Source organism: Malus domestica, chromosome 15 (genome assembly GCF_042453785.1).
Source record: "Malus domestica chromosome 15, GDT2T_hap1".
Lineage (NCBI taxonomy): Eukaryota > Viridiplantae > Streptophyta > Magnoliopsida > Rosales > Rosaceae > Malus > Malus domestica.
Window position 1 is genome coordinate 4,568,946 of NC_091675.1, and position 14,984 is coordinate 4,583,929.

General features: G+C 37.5%; 3 protein-coding genes across 4 annotated transcripts; 1 reads left to right on the plus strand and 2 right to left on the minus strand.

Moving 5' to 3' along the window:
• Positions 1–1,443: 1,443 nt before the first annotated feature.
• On the minus strand, positions 1,444–4,305 carry LOC103455876 (U-box domain-containing protein 30-like). The gene has a single exon (XM_008395488.4). The coding sequence runs from the start codon at positions 3,441–3,443 to the stop codon at positions 2,082–2,084; it is 1,362 nt and encodes a 453-aa protein (XP_008393710.3). The 5' UTR covers positions 3,444–4,305; the 3' UTR covers positions 1,444–2,081.
• Positions 4,306–8,352: 4,047 nt separating this feature from the next.
• On the plus strand, positions 8,353–14,394 carry LOC103455874 (uncharacterized). Of its 2 annotated transcripts, none has more exons than XM_070813332.1 (8): positions 8,353–8,645; positions 9,059–9,515; positions 9,622–10,290; positions 10,474–10,920; positions 11,036–11,208; positions 11,299–11,482; positions 11,710–11,834; positions 13,718–14,394. In XM_070813332.1, exons 2-7 carry the CDS (start codon positions 9,096–9,098, stop codon positions 11,797–11,799), a joined length of 1,983 nt encoding a protein of 660 aa, XP_070669433.1. In that variant the 5' UTR covers positions 8,353–8,645; positions 9,059–9,095; the 3' UTR covers positions 11,800–11,834; positions 13,718–14,394. The 2 variants fall into 2 exon arrangements, with proteins under 2 accessions (XP_070669433.1, XP_008393708.2); XM_008395486.4 differs by lacking the exon at positions 13,718–14,394 and adding an exon at positions 12,023–13,202.
• On the minus strand, positions 11,848–14,167 carry LOC103455875 (lecithin-cholesterol acyltransferase-like 1). Its single transcript, XM_008395487.4, has 2 exons — positions 13,759–14,167; positions 11,848–13,048 (listed from the first exon to the last, which is right to left on the minus strand). The coding sequence occupies exons 1-2, from the start codon at positions 14,151–14,153 to the stop codon at positions 12,133–12,135; spliced, it is 1,311 nt and encodes a 436-aa protein (XP_008393709.1). The 5' UTR covers positions 14,154–14,167; the 3' UTR covers positions 11,848–12,132.
• Positions 14,395–14,984: the final 590 nt, after the last annotated feature.

Below are 14,984 nucleotides of genomic sequence, written 5' to 3' on the forward strand. Positions count from 1 at the left end.
AATAAACCTTAAAGTTCCGTTTTTTATAGTTTGATTTTTGAAGTGTTAAAATTTTCTAGGAATCTACACTATAAATATTTTACAGCAACACAAAAACTTTAGCTATAAAAAAAAAATTGAAACTTTGGAAATCCAAATAAAGAATAACCCTCCTTCGATGTTAAAAGAAGAGCAAACCAATCATAAATAAACTCGTATCTGAATAATTGAAATAGATAATATAATTAGACACTTGTTCATTTATAATTGGATTTCAACGACAATTACTGCTCTTCTTTTAATAGTAAAGCATTGTTCATCCTAAAATGGAATGTTAGCTGTTGGGACCGTGCACTGCAAATTTCATCTTTAAGACGATGATCACTGATAGGACTTTGGGATTAATATTTGGCTAATTTTTCTCTGATATTTCTTAATTTATATTGTCCACTGAATTTCATTGGATTTTATTTTTAATACTATGATGGTCCAATTACTTTGGTGATCGATGATGGAATATGAATGATGAGTAATTAAAAGCTCAGTCAATTTTTTTACCCCTTTGTCGTTTTAACTTTTTCCATTCACGTATGAAACAAGAAACCTCCTGTGTTTCTTTTCTGCTGTACCAGCTTTTCCCAGAGAGTAAGATATTGTCCTCTTTTTCTCTTCCTTGCCATTCAATTCCCATACAATAAAAAAATATCAAACAAAACAAGCAAAACCCAAATTCCCCCCTCTTTCCACCCGAGTTTGAATCCTCTTCCGACCTCATAGTCCAAAACCTAAGGATGATGGAATTCAGACCGTCCTGTGAGAGAAAAAGAGATATGAAGTGTTGATTTGTGTGAGGTGGGCCAGCGAAATGAATTAATGGAGATTATGATCAATTTGGGCGGTCTCTGTTCCTTGGGCTCCAAATAATGAGGTCGGAGAAGATCTCTATCCCTCCCACCCATCTCTCACCTATCAGATCTCAAGTTATCCAATGCGAAAAGAAGATTCGTAGCTCTCTCTCTTGTGGTAAAAACTTCGATACGTCAACCTGATCATTCAAATGGTTAAACACTCTCACAGGAAAACGTTTTTCTTTGCGTTTGGGTATCATCCGCCCTCGTGTAGGTAGGTACTACTTTGAATGTTCTCTATGTATTTGGGTATCATCCGGCATTGTATAGGTACTTTTTCCCAATGCACGTGGTCTCAACCAAGACCTGACCAAGTTCAAGTTGCTCTACTAAAATTTTTCTACTCTGGTTGTATATCTCTTAGTGTCGAACTCTCTTGTAACGAGATTACGAGTCATTTAAGGAGAAGATTATTAGATATTCCCGATTATATATTTTCTTGTGTTTATCTCTATCATTACGGGATTTAGAATTGAACTACCCATCAACTTAGAACAGTACAGTGTCAAACATAAAATAGGTGGAATATAAGTGAATGGAAATTCAAAACACATGATGGGAAAAGTATGAGAATCGATTAGGCAGTGCAGGGAAGCAACATCAACTACAGTTAACAGTTCAGAGCTCATGACAGAAGCTTTCACCTTCACTCAACTTCTTTACAGACGCATGATAAAAAAAAACTGCCCTATTCTGGAAATTGAAAAAAAAAAAAGAACAAACAATTTGCCTGTGAGAGACAAAAATATTAACTCCATTTGGATTCAAACTTGCTGAGGCTTATTGGCAAACTCAGCTCAAAATTGCCAGCTTATATAGACAGCGGAATTACAAATTCGAAAACTGCAACAGAGTGCCCGTCCGCTTCGAGCTTGTCGGCTTTGTGGTACAACTGAGGATCAGCAAATCTTGGGTCCGTCTGGCACCCGGATGGATCAGCGTATCATATTTACCAGAAAATGGAAATACATTGCCCAAATCGACCCACATTATGATGTTTCTTCTGGTGGCGGAAACAATCGATCCAAATCAAAGATGTTATAGCATACACAAGAAAGATGGGCACCTCAGAAACACCATATGACCTTTTGTCTTGAATTTTCTTGGATCCCAAACAAGCTCTGCGGCTCCTTTTATCCATTGGGACAGAGAAAAATTGAGAGAATGTATATCAACAAAGTGCCATTTTTTTCTTCATTGTATTGTTCTAGTAAGCTTACATTTCGAAATGAATAGTGTAGCGGTGTAATTTAGACTACACAACTTCAAGAGCTCAGCAGCTCTTTGCTTCAATACAGGATTGCAACCACTTTGAATTACAAGCAGCAGCTTGGCTGCCAAACCCGCCTCTACTGCAAGCGAAGCGCATTCGTCTGGCGCGAGCTTGCAGACCGCCCACAAGATCGATAATGCGAGCTGAGTGCAGCTTTCTGAAACCTTCATCAGTAGTCTAACTACACTGGGGATTGTCTTGGGACAATCTTTCAAAGCCTGCCTTCCCTCGGGAAGTGTTGACAAAACTTCTAGAACATGAAGGGCTATCTCCAAACACTCGTGATTCAAACCGGGCAAGAGCTCAATCAATTGAGGAACTGCCCCAACGCTCACAACCGAGTTCCTGACCGATTCGTGGGAACAAATTGTCTTGAGCAAACTGAGACCAGGCAAAACCCCATTAGGGTTCCTTTTATCCTTGACCAATCTCAACAATCCAACCACAAGACTTAAGCTTGAGACATTTTCCGCCTCCAAATCCTTGCCCTCCATCAAAACCTCAATCAATTTCGTGCAATTGATCTTTGTCTCAATCGATCCCTCGTTCAACATATCAACCATCAACGAAACCTTTGCAGGTTGCATCAGACTCGTCCTGGACTCTGAACTGAGCTCCAAATTCACAAGAGTCCCAATTGCTTCCGACCCAACGGCGTGCGAAGTGAAAGGACCCAACAGAGAGGAGATCAAGGCAACACCCCCGTTGTCCACCACTGTGTTCTGAGCGGAAGCATGAGCTGCCACTACCCTTCTGAGCTCCTTGAGAGCTTGAACTCTGGCTTGGCCCTTAACCTTCTTCAATGTCTCCAAAATCTCCAGAACCCTCCCCTGCACGTCCTCCGACCGCTTCTTCATCGCGACGTACTTCTGCGAAAACCAGCTGCATATCAACTGGTGAAGGGTATTATTTGGCGTGACTGAATCATCCCAAAGCTCCTGCATTGTTGTGGGGCAAGTGTAGTGCCCCAAAGAGAACCATCTGAGAATGTTCGATCTCTCGTAGGTCTGACCCGTGCAAAGGGTCACCGGATCCTGCATTGGCTCCAACGAAATCGGGCAGATGAACACTGAAGGAATCTCAATGGACTCCAGCTCCTCAATCATCTTCTTCAGATCCAACTTCTCCGCCACAACACCGACTCCGCCACCGCAAATTAACCCGCCTCCGCCGCCCAAAATCCCATCTTTCACCGCGGTTTCCAGATCTAGAACCTGCCCACCACTGCCTGCATCAAACTTCATCTCCCCACAACTTCTTTTCCACCCAGATGGATGGTACATAAGCAATTTCAAAACCCCTTTTTCCCCAAACCAAGAACAAAATCACACAAAACAACAATTGGGTATTTGAGATTTGAACTTCAACACCCCCAAAACCCACAAACACCAGAAAACAAGGATTCAACTCGAAGACCAATCTGTCCCATCATGAGATTAAGAAGCGTGCGGCAAAGAAAATCTAGAGAGAGAAGTGTAGATGTGAGAGAGAGGAAGGAAGAGTTTTTCTCTCTCCTTTACTCTCTTTGGCTAAACCTTCTCATTGACAAATACAAGCAACAAAGACCATCAAAATGCAAAGGGGGTCTCTTTTATTTTCTTCCTCCTCCTCTCCCGATTTCTCCTGCTTTATCTGATCTCTTTTTTCTATGGTCAAAACTCAAAAGGCCCACCTTCCTTCTCCTCCTCCACCACCACTACCACAACCCATCATTTTCTCATCACCAAATCAAGCAAAATCATCAACTAGTAGCACTAGTAATCTTCCTTCTCCAATACCAAAGCTCTCTCTCTCTCTCTCTCTCTCTCTCTCTACTCACTCACTCACTCACTTCCTCTTCAAGCTCAATAAAAAGTTTGAAATCATAAATAAACCCCCCAGATCAGGGAAAAAGCTATCAAAAGCAATAAAAAGGTACCAAACTCACTCAAACCACTCAAACCCAAATGACCCAAAAATTAAAAATATAAATCAAATTCCCAGAAAGAATTGAAATTTACAAGAAAAAAAAAAAGCTCAGAAGCATACCATTGATAGCGAGTGAGGAAAGAGACGGGAGGGAGAGATAAAAAATAAAGCTACCTTCTTCCGCAGAGTCTCCCCCACTGCTCCTGCTGGTCTTCTTGTGGGGGCAGGTGACGAAAACCCCCAAAAAATTGTTAATTTTTATTAATTTTTTAAGGAAAATTATGGATGTGTGTGTGAGGGCGACCGGGTATAGCCGGTGGCGGCAAGTTCAGGTCTGAGCGACTGTGCACCACACGTGCAGTCATAGCTTCAGTCACAGTAATATGCCATGTCTGATGATATTTTGTGTTTTATTTTTTGGTATTATTGACATTCAACGTAATTATGCAACCGATGCAAGTTAGGATAAAGGCTCCTTTTGACTGGAATATAAAGTATGTTTGACTGATATAAACTACAAATTCATAATACACCTTTTTTATAACTTTTATTTTTAATACCACTAAAATACAGATAAACTACTAAAGTCTAGTTTGAGATTGCAGTTTCTATTGTGGTTTGAGAATAAACTGCGGTAAAAAAAAGTAAGTGCTTGTTAAGCTATAGTGATAAAAATTATTTTAGCAAAAAAAATAAGATGGAAATATGATTGTCAATATGAAAGTTTTATTAATTGGTATTGTTCATTGCCTTCAATGAAAAAATGGTTTTTTGAGAAGTATGTACAGGGTTACTTCTGCTTTCTACTGTTTTGAACTCATTTACCAAACATAATTAATGCCCCAATTTTTTAAAGAACAACTTTTAAAAAGAATTAAGCAACTACAAACCAACCGTAAAAGTAAAAGAGCATTTAAAGTTGTCCATGAAAAATGACTTGTATGAAACAAAAACATTAAAATAACAATATCTCTAATAAATCATACAATATTATGTGAAAAATTTTAAATACGTGACACCATAAAATCCTAAAGAGTAGTTAAGTTATTCTTCTCCACAACTATGATCTAGTCATGTTAGGTATGTCTCCCATGGTCAGATTCAACCACCTATGACCAGCATTTGCCTAAACTAATATTAGTTGTTTAAAAAAAATATACATACAATTTTTGGAGGAACCCTAAAAAAAACAATACATACAATTGTTAGAGGAACCCATATAAAATTTTAAGAAAAAGTAGTGGGTGGATGGAATGGTCGGAGAAATATTTTAAGATGATAGACAATGTATTAACTTCAGTAGTTTTATTAAATTATAGAAATATTAAATGCCTCATCAAATTTATTAAGTGGGTTTAACTTGTTCATGTTTTTCATACGAATTTCATTTTATATTTTCCTTTAATTTAGTTGTTGTCACGTTAGTTGTTATTCAAATTTGAAAGAACAAATAAGAAAATAAGTTGGTGGTGTGCAAATGTTGATAAATTAAGTTATGTTTCATAAACTATTATTCATCTAATCCTTCTTTAATTTCGCCCAAACAATATTTATGTATAGAATGAAAAATTTAGGGTTTAGGTATTGGAATAAAACTATTCAAAGTCTTTTTGTGTTTGAAGATTGAAACCAAAAAGGCCTTGTTGTTAAAGAGATTTTTTAGTGTACCAAGAACACATTTCAATACACTAAATGTAATGATAAAATTGGTTAGAAGCTCGAAAAAAAAATGTCGACCAAGTGCATTATGATACTCGGTGTTTTGAGCAATGTTTTTTGAACACTGAAAAATTTATCTTGTACTTGACCTTGGAAATTTGGAATATGGAGCTATTTTTGTGTGGGGCCATTGATCATTGATCTAATTTGCAAACCTATTTAGGAATTTTCAAATCGTGTCCGTTCATCGTACATCATACGACTATAAATCATTTTAAATACTTTTATTTAAAATTAAATATGAATAATATCTGACGAAAACTGATTGCACAATATATAATAAACGAATATTATTTGTAAATCCCCAAAATCCTCATAAAAATATCCTTCTGGACCCACCACAACATTAAGACTGTTCATTATGTACTGTAAATAAGAAAATAATATTAGACCAAAAATTAAATAAAAACAAATATAAAGACCAAAAAATTAAATAAAAACACAACAAAAAAGAACGTTATTGGTCAAATCTCTACTTCTCAGTCTTCACTCTGATCCACCTTTAAACAATAATACTGCACAAACACAGTTACATACAATAATTAATTAATAATTAATTGTGGCTTAATACAGAGAAAAGTGTCTGGGTCTTTGGACGCACAGTTCCCGTGGCCACGTGGGAGCAGGTGATTGGCTGAGATAAAGCAAGTGCTTGAAGATACGCACTCTCTGCATACTCCCAAAGGACTTGAAAGTTGAAAGTGATCAAACCGGACACCGGAAAGCCAAAAATTGCCGATCGAGGACTCCAAAAAAATGAAATTACAAAATTTTCCTTTTAATTTGATTTGGTTTCGATTTGTTTTGGACCGAAATTGTAAATTGCAAATCTTTAGACCGCACAAGGAATCAGGATCGGTCAAACGAAACTCAGCTGGCAGTCTGCCACTTTATGAAAGCCACGCTCTGGTGGGTCCCGCCCCACGGGGTTCCAGTCCTCCCCCGAACTTCTATGCTTTTATTTATATATATATATTTTTTTTCCTCCCCAGTGAACATGATAAATAGACACTTAGTGTTACTGTCTAGTAATATTTTATTTTATTGTAAGTAACTTTTAGATTCATTTCTTGTAAAAGCTGAATTTGAACTATATTATTATAGCTAGTCAATTGTGAGACTTAGCTCATTCTCTCGCTCTATTAGCGTATACCTAATTCAAATAAAATATAATTACAAAATCACTTAATTCACACACTTAAGTTATTTATTTTTAATCAATTAACAGTATTCGTTTACACTTATATGTAAAAAGAAATATTACAAAATTAATAACTAACTCATCATTCACAAAATTTAAATTTAAAATCTTGCACTTATATGTAAAAATAAAAAAAAATTAAAAAAAAAGACATCACTAAACTGTAATCCTACTGTATTAGGAAATGCAAGTGGATTATTAACAGTTCATCATAAACTTAGTTCATGATATAAATTTCATTTATTTATGTCAATTATTATGTTGTCTACATATGTATTAGGAAATACAAAATATTAGCATGTTTTTTAATCAATGACTTGTGCACTTGTACAAATAATTTGTGCATTTTATTCCACTACAAGTTTTGCTCACGGTTATGAAGTGATGGTGATGGTCATTAACTTATTTATTATTGCTAGATAAATTTAAATTTTGATATATGTGTAATGAACAGATATAAATGGAATTGTGAGCATTACCGCCACTTAAGGGTGATGAGCAAAAAACAATCCTTTTGTTCCACACTTCTATCTTCGTTTATTGACTCCATCGATATGATCCCCACTTCTTGAAAGAATTGTGGTACATGCACCAAATAAATTAGTGAATTTTATTGATCTAAATGTTGGTTGAACTCATAAGATACAATGATAGTGGTAGATACACCCACTTTGGACTAGTTAAAATTTATATATTCAGTATTAAAGTTAAGTTATTTGCAGGGTTTGGGTTGATTATTAAATTCCATCGTGGAATTAGAGCTAAGTTATTTGCATATCGAGCAAAAAAAAAATGTAGAAAACTTTATATCTTTATCGTAAGAGAATTTGGTTGATTTATTTTTTAGAAATGAATCTTAAAATAGTGATTTTAAAAATAGACTATGTAGATTATTGAGCACCGTTTTAAAATTGTAACGTAAAACAACCGTAATAACAAAATTTTATCCCACTAAGTGAAAGACTATATAAATCCTTGATTTTGCGCCAAGTCTGTTAACTCCAAGACCATGTATTTCCTTACAGTTATTTTTTTTTCCAAGTCTTTTTTTCTGGCAAATATCATATTGGAGTGTTGAGATTTCATGAGTCGTAATGAAACTGCATCATGCATTATATCTACATGAAAGAGATCCTCTTCGGATCTCTTCCTCCAAAACTCACAGATCAAGTAATTTGAACCTTTGAAATTTGATCCAACGACTAAAAATAAAAAAGTTAGTAAAAACATTTAAAAGTTATAATAATTTTTTACCGTTAAATCAAATTTCAAGAATCCGGATCACTTGATCAGTATACTTTGAAAGAAGAGATACGATCTCTTTCTATATCTACAAATAGCGTAAGACGGTAGCGGACTGCCTTGCCGATCGTTTGTTTTTGGGCTTTAGCACCGTTTATCACCAAAAAAAAAAAGAAAAAAAGAAAAAAGAAGAGAGAAAATCAACCAAATTCTTTTGATGTTAAGCCCACTGAAGCCCAACTTTAGCCCACTTCTCCTACGTCGCTTAAACCCCTAAAACCCTAAAAGAAACATTTTTTATTTTTTCATTAAAAAGAAAAAAAAAGCTCAATCCCTAGGCGTGTCTTCTCGATCGATTTTCTACCTCAGCACTCAGCAGCACTCGGTTCCATTGCAGTCTCTGTGCAGCTAACAGGTACGTATGTAATTTTCTCAGCTCATTGCATTCATTTTCTTCTCCCTGACCAAGAAATTTGATTTTTTGGTGATTTATGAGCGGCTGGTTCTTTCCTGTTTAAGCTAAAGATCGTAAATTTACTTTAAAGTTTTTGAAATTTATTTTAGGGACTGTAAATTTTGGGTTCGATTCCGGTAGTCCACTCACTTAGTTAAACTTAGACAGTAAGATTTAAGTTCTGGGAATTGAAATTGTGTTTTTAAAATTAGGGTTTTGAATTTGGGGGTTCTGGGTAGAATGCTTATTGTAGTAAACCGACATGTAGCTCAACAATTTTACGAAGCTGCCACTTTGTTTGTTACCAGCTCTCATGTTGAGAAAGTAGATAAGAGGTATTGTTATTTGTCATTGACATGAATTTATATTCCCAGTTGGTCCGGCAGTCGACTCTGTTAGCCGTAAGCAAAAATGGCGGATGTGGTCCAGTACCGGATGGAGCGTATGCTCCCGGAGTTGGACGACCTGGAGAAGGAGGAACTATTCACGAGACGTGAGCTTGCTGAGATTGTCAAGCAGCGTCGCAATTTTGAATTCCGGCTCAAGCGGCCGAGCCCACTCAAGGAGGACTACCTTGCCTACATTGACTACGAGACTAAGGTCGACAAGCTAAGGTGCTTGAGGAAAAAGGCAAAGTTGCCTGAGCGGGAAGATAATGAGGAGACGAAGATGAAGAAAAAGAGGAAGAGGAAGTCGGTTTCGGACTTTGCTGGTGTCAGGAGGATTCTTGATATTTATAGGCTTGCCGTCACCAGGTTCACTGGCGATCTTGAACTCTGGTTTCGCTACCTAGACTTTTGTAAAGAGCGACGAAATGGTAGGATCAAGGAGGTAATTGTTACCGAGTGAATTTAACTTAAAAGTTAAGTGTTGATTACTGCATTTAAACTTGTTTCGGTAGATTTATTTTTATTTCGGATTTGGGATTGTTCTGTAGGTCTTGAATAAGGTAATCGGGTTTCATTCCAAGCAGCCATCTGTTTGGATATATAAAGCTGCTTGGGAATTTGACAACTACTCAAATGTCGAAGCTGCCCGTAATACAATGCTACAGGGGTTGAGATTTTGCAAAAATTCAGAAGATCTTTGGATAGAGTATCTTCGGATGGAACTCACATTCCTTAATAAACTAAAGGCTCGGAAGGTTGCTCTTGGAGAGGATGAGGGCAGTCTGGTTCGTGATAAGATTAGTGCTGATGAGCAACAATGGAAAAGTGAAAACAAAGATTTATACATGCCTCTCAATGAAGAAAGAGAAAATGATGATAATAATGAAGGGTCAGATATCGAAGAAAGCAAGTCAACGAAGAAAGTTGATAAGTTAGAAGAGGTAGGTTTTGGCGTGATAAAAACCATATACAGTGAAGCAGTTAAATCTCTTCCCTCTAGCTTTACCCTGAGAAAGCGGTTTTTGGAGATCTTGGAACCTATCAACTTGGCTAAGTCTGGGGAAATGCGTGAGGAAGTACTAAGTGACATGAAGAGAGACTTCTCAACAGAACCAGAGTATTGGGATTGGCTTGCTAAATTCGAATACAGTCCTGCAAGTACACAGGAGGAGATGAGTGAAGAAATCACATTTTCTCATATTGGAAAAGCCATTCAGGTATTAAATGCATGCATCACCGACTAAATCCTGTAGTACTAGAATTGTTTATTTAGTCTTCTATTGAATAATTGGTCAACACCTATGCTTTGTTTTGAAACTGAATTAGATTCCGTTTGTATATATCTTATGTCCCTATCTATAATTGTTTGACAAATAAAATGGATGTCATGCTGTGGGTAGGTCTACGAGGATGCCATAAAAGTTTTGCCTTCGGCCATAATGTTCAAGCACTATGCAAAGTTTCTGATGGGTACTGTAGCTCTTCTAATAGGAGACAACAAGCCTTCTCTAGACAATCAATCTGCTAGTTATATATCACATCTTTTGGGCCTTTACCAAAAGGCTGATACAATCGGGTTCACTAATGAGGAACTTGCCTGTGAGCATATCTCAATTTATTTGCAACTTGGAAGAGTGGATGAAGCTCGGAAACTGGCACAAAATCTTTGTTGCGGAAAATTTCCGAATTCAGCAAAGGTACGGGTATTATGGGCCTCGATTGAAATGAAGCACTTCACAAGGGATCTTATTTCTCCGAGCAAAGATACGCTGCTATCGATCTTTGAACTTGTAAAAGATGGTTTGACAAGACTGTCCATTTCAGAAGCTGAGAGCTTGTGGGTAATGGTATGTTATCTATACATTTCAATTTGATGAACTCCAACTATGATTGTAATTACCAACTGTGAGTAATTACCAATTATCTTGGTGAGAACAGTTTTAACGTTACCACATAATGCAGGCCCTTAAATTCTTTGCCAGTCAAAAACATTATTTTGACATGTTGGTTGAGGTTGCTGTTACATCGTTAATTGAATATCGTGGCAGTGATGAAGGATTTTCCCTCTCTTCTGTTATTGTTAATTTTGTTCTTCAAAAAGATGGAATTGCACATGCTAGAGAGATGTATAAGCGGTAGGCCCTTTCTTCCATTATTATATTTCATCTTAGATTATGCAGTTTTCTTACAAAGAAGTGTCTAAGCTTGTATCAGTTGAATTTCAGCTTTACCGGCTTACCACGCCCTGGGCTAGTTCTATATAGGACCTGCATTGAATTGGAAACAAACCTTGCATCAAATGGTGATAAAACTGGTCTTGAAAATGCCCGGAAGTTGTATTTTTCTGCACTACAGACTTACGACCAAGATTCAAGCCTGTGGCGAGATTTCTGGCTTATGGAGACCAAGGTGAGATTTCCTCTGGCTTATGCAAGCATCTCTAGAATCTAGAAAAACTGCAATTTCCTTTTGTAACAAGAAGGCTACTTTTCTTTTTCCAGATTGTTTTCTTGGACATAATTAAGCAAATGAATTGCGATTCTGCGAACGACACTATTGTTTTGTTCTAGTTTGTAATCCGATATCAGGACTTGCTTAATCTACTAAAGACCTTCTTTCTTTCCTCAAATTTACAGATGGGAACATCAAAGACAGCTTCTGATGTATCTTGGCGTGCGCGCAAGACACTAAAAGACAGTAGTGCACTTTCGTTGCCAGATTTGTGATAATAGTAATGCAGAGTGCTCTTCAATTGTAACTTGTAAGCCTTTGAATTTAGTTGTTTCTTCTGTCAGTATTCATTGAATTTAGTTTTATAGGCAAATAATTCATACTTTTATCTCATGTCAACAGAATTGAGTAAAATAGTTATAAATTCAGTTTTTACAGTAAAAATGTTATTGCCTGAATGATTGCAGCAATCTCTTGCCTTGTGAATAATTGCTCCAGGTCGTCCAACTCCATCAATTTCAATATTCCATGTTCGTGGCCAGTTGAAGGCGATGGAGCGGTGACGTCCGAAATAGAAGAATAGCTAGTATCCCCACATAACCATTCATTCATTGAACGCTTACATTCTCAACAAAACTTAACTGGGAATTAATACCAGAAATTTCCCTAACTATTTCATCAAGTGCATCTTCATCTTTGAGCATTGCTGTATGAGACACTCCCGGAACTCTGATCGTTTTCAGAGTTTGATTTTTCGTATCGGACCACAGAGATTCATGTGCCAACAGGCTCACCATGTTCACAGTCCCATCTCCATCCCCGTAAACAATCTCAGGCTGCTCATCGAAACTGTTGCTTCCATAGAACAAAGTCTCTGCTGTCTTCACACCACTTCCAACAACACAAGTAATAGGCACCCCAGGAGCTACCAGCTCCTCCATTAAACCCAAAACCCTAGTTTTATAAGGATGAACACCTTCTCCAAATCCAATGTCGTCAAGAAATCTTGGAACATCGGAGGCCGAATATGTTGCATTTGGGGTGATCACAAGCAGGTTTTTCCGACCGAATATTTCAGGATTCGGCATCAGCCAAAGGTTGCTCTCTGAGCTCCTTTGCTCCCCCCTTACCAGCAACGGATCCACCAACGGGACTCCTAGAGTGTTTCCTGAAGCAAACGTGAGCATTTCATCCACAGTGCCACCCCACGGCGCGCAGAGTGCAACCAAGTGTTTGATGAATTTTCGCCGCCAAGACGGCGGGTTTCGGTTGAGGAGTTGGAGAGCAAAGAGGCCACCTAAGCTGTGTGACACAAGTATGACTGGCTTTCCTCCGTTGGAAGTGCTTGCATTTTCTACCAAATGTGTTAGGTCTTGTAAAAACTTGGAGCCGACGTGGCATGGGTGGCCTTCTGGTGCCAAACCATATCGAAAATCGTATGGAGCTCCGAACAGGGTTTCATCATTGACATATCCAATCTTCTCCAATGATTCCACTAGTGGTGCCATGTATCCTGTGATGTGCCTATATATATAAAAATGTAGCTAGCCACTATTAGTGCAAACACAACTAATTTTAATTTGCATAAATACCATCTAGATTCTTAAGGGTGTGTATACACCTCCCATAGAATTATGTTCTGCCAAATTTACCACTTAAAGACTATTTTTAGTGTGAATGTACCGCATAGCGCATACATGAGTAATTTTTAGTTAAATTTTCGCCACTCCATGATTTTAAATGTTTAGGTGAATAACTGTGTTGATTAAAGCTAATCGGAACAACAAAATTGTTGTGTTGAAGTTATTTTGTTTCTGTTGTTCCCACGAGCTTTAGTAAGCACTATTCTTATTTTCAAATCGTTTATGAGTCATGGAATGACAAAAATTTCCATTTACACGACATATAATGTGTTTCAGTGAGATTTCTTTATAGATAAAGTACGTTCACATTTAAAGTGTCCGAACGGTAAATTATGACAAATAAACTTTCTAGTGTTATTTGTGCACAACCGTAACAACCTAAGTGGTATCATCTTGCAATTTTCCTAAAATATAGTATCTTATATCTAATATGTTATATTGTCAGACCGTCCATCTAAGTAACCAATCAATCATTCTTTAGACTCTAAACCTTCAAACAAGTATAAATTCATCAGTTCTTAAAACCATTTGCTGTAAAAAAAAAATGCAGAAGGGCACCCAGTTATGAAACAACACGAAGTTATAGCTTACTTGAGACGGGGATCAAGGTAGAGAAGTGACTCGGTGGAACCAAAGTGAGGGACCCTAGTCTGGACCCCAGGGGCATTGTGGTAATCATCGGAAACTGCGTCGTAATAAAGCGTCATTCGCTGAGCAAAACAGCTGGTGAACGGAGCAATGAGGACGGTCGGGTCGAACCACAGCCTGAACCAGCCGTCCTTCTTCTTCTGAAACGGGTACCAACGGTTGCATAACAGACCGGAGGGCTTGTAGTCGTTGGTTAACCGAGCTTCCAGCTGGTTCCCGCCATTCCCAGGTATTAAGATCAGAGGGTGGAGGTTGGTAGTTCCTGCCTGACACTTGTACAGCATCAAAACCATTGATGAGAACACCAGCAACAGTTTCAATCCTCGTGGTGGCTTCATGATTTGGTTCTCTGGTCTGATGTTTTGGATTTGGCTGTCATCTTGTTCGGGACCTTGGGTTATAGATAATGTGCATAGTATCTTGCTCTGCTAGAAGTTTGTGGTTGAGAATGAGATAACGTAATGCATGCATATTCTTCTTGTTTGGGGGAGCATAGATAAAGATATTTATAGTGGGCATGATACATCACCATTTACACTTACGTTGAATTTTAGCTATTAGTTTTATTTGATTTTTCAATTCAATGGCTAATAACAAAGAGGGGTGTGCAAAAAACTAAAAAAAAAGTGTGAAAATCACTTCTCATTACACAAAGTCAGATTAAAGATCTTAAGTTCAATTTTTCTTGCACTGAAATTTTAGATGATTTTTCTTTTTCTTTCATTTTATTATTAAAATTAGGCATACTGGTTCAAATTAGTTCGTATCCCTTTTTCCGAGTTTAAACTAATTTGAAACATCATTTGCATATAGAATTCAAAAACTATAGTCGAACTAAATTCATTAATTAGGAGTCGCGCTTGTCAACACAGTCCTTTTGCAGTGACTCATTGTAAAAATGTACAAAAACTCACGTCCAACAAACGGACCCAAGACAGATGAAAAGCCCAAACCTACGCCGTTTGCCAAAAAAAAAAGAAAGAAGCCCAAACCTACGCCCATGACAGGCTTTGGAGGGAAAACTCAGACTTGGCATCGCATTTAGCATGTGCTACCGAGCAGAAGCAAACCGAGACCGAACCCAGTCACTGCCTTCAAACCGCCACTGACTACTATCCAGGTGTCACGAAGTAAAGTGAAGAGAGCAATAGACAGATGAAGGGCTCCAA

What these genes read in the sequence shown, in the direction of transcription:
- LOC103455876 (XM_008395488.4), bottom strand. Translation starts at nt 3,443, where the DNA reads ATGTACCATCCATCTGGGTGGAAAAGAAGTTGTGGGGAGATGAAGTTT.
- LOC103455874 (XM_070813332.1), top strand. Translation starts at nt 9,096, where the DNA reads ATGGCGGATGTGGTCCAGTACCGGATGGAGCGTATGCTCCCGGAGTTG. An exon ending in CTGAGAGCTTGTGGGTAATG is followed by an intron (nt 10,921 to 11,035) that starts GTATGTTATCTA and finishes CACATAATGCAG; the next exon opens with GCCCTTAAATTCTTTGCCAG. An exon ending in GCTAGAGAGATGTATAAGCG is followed by an intron (nt 11,209 to 11,298) that starts GTAGGCCCTTTC and finishes GTTGAATTTCAG; the next exon opens with CTTTACCGGCTTACCACGCC.
- LOC103455875 (XM_008395487.4), bottom strand. Translation starts at nt 14,153, where the DNA reads ATGAAGCCACCACGAGGATTGAAACTGTTGCTGGTGTTCTCATCAATG. An exon ending in TACCTTGATCCCCGTCTCAA is followed by an intron (nt 13,049 to 13,758) that starts GTAAGCTATAAC and finishes TTATATATATAG; the next exon opens with GCACATCACAGGATACATGG.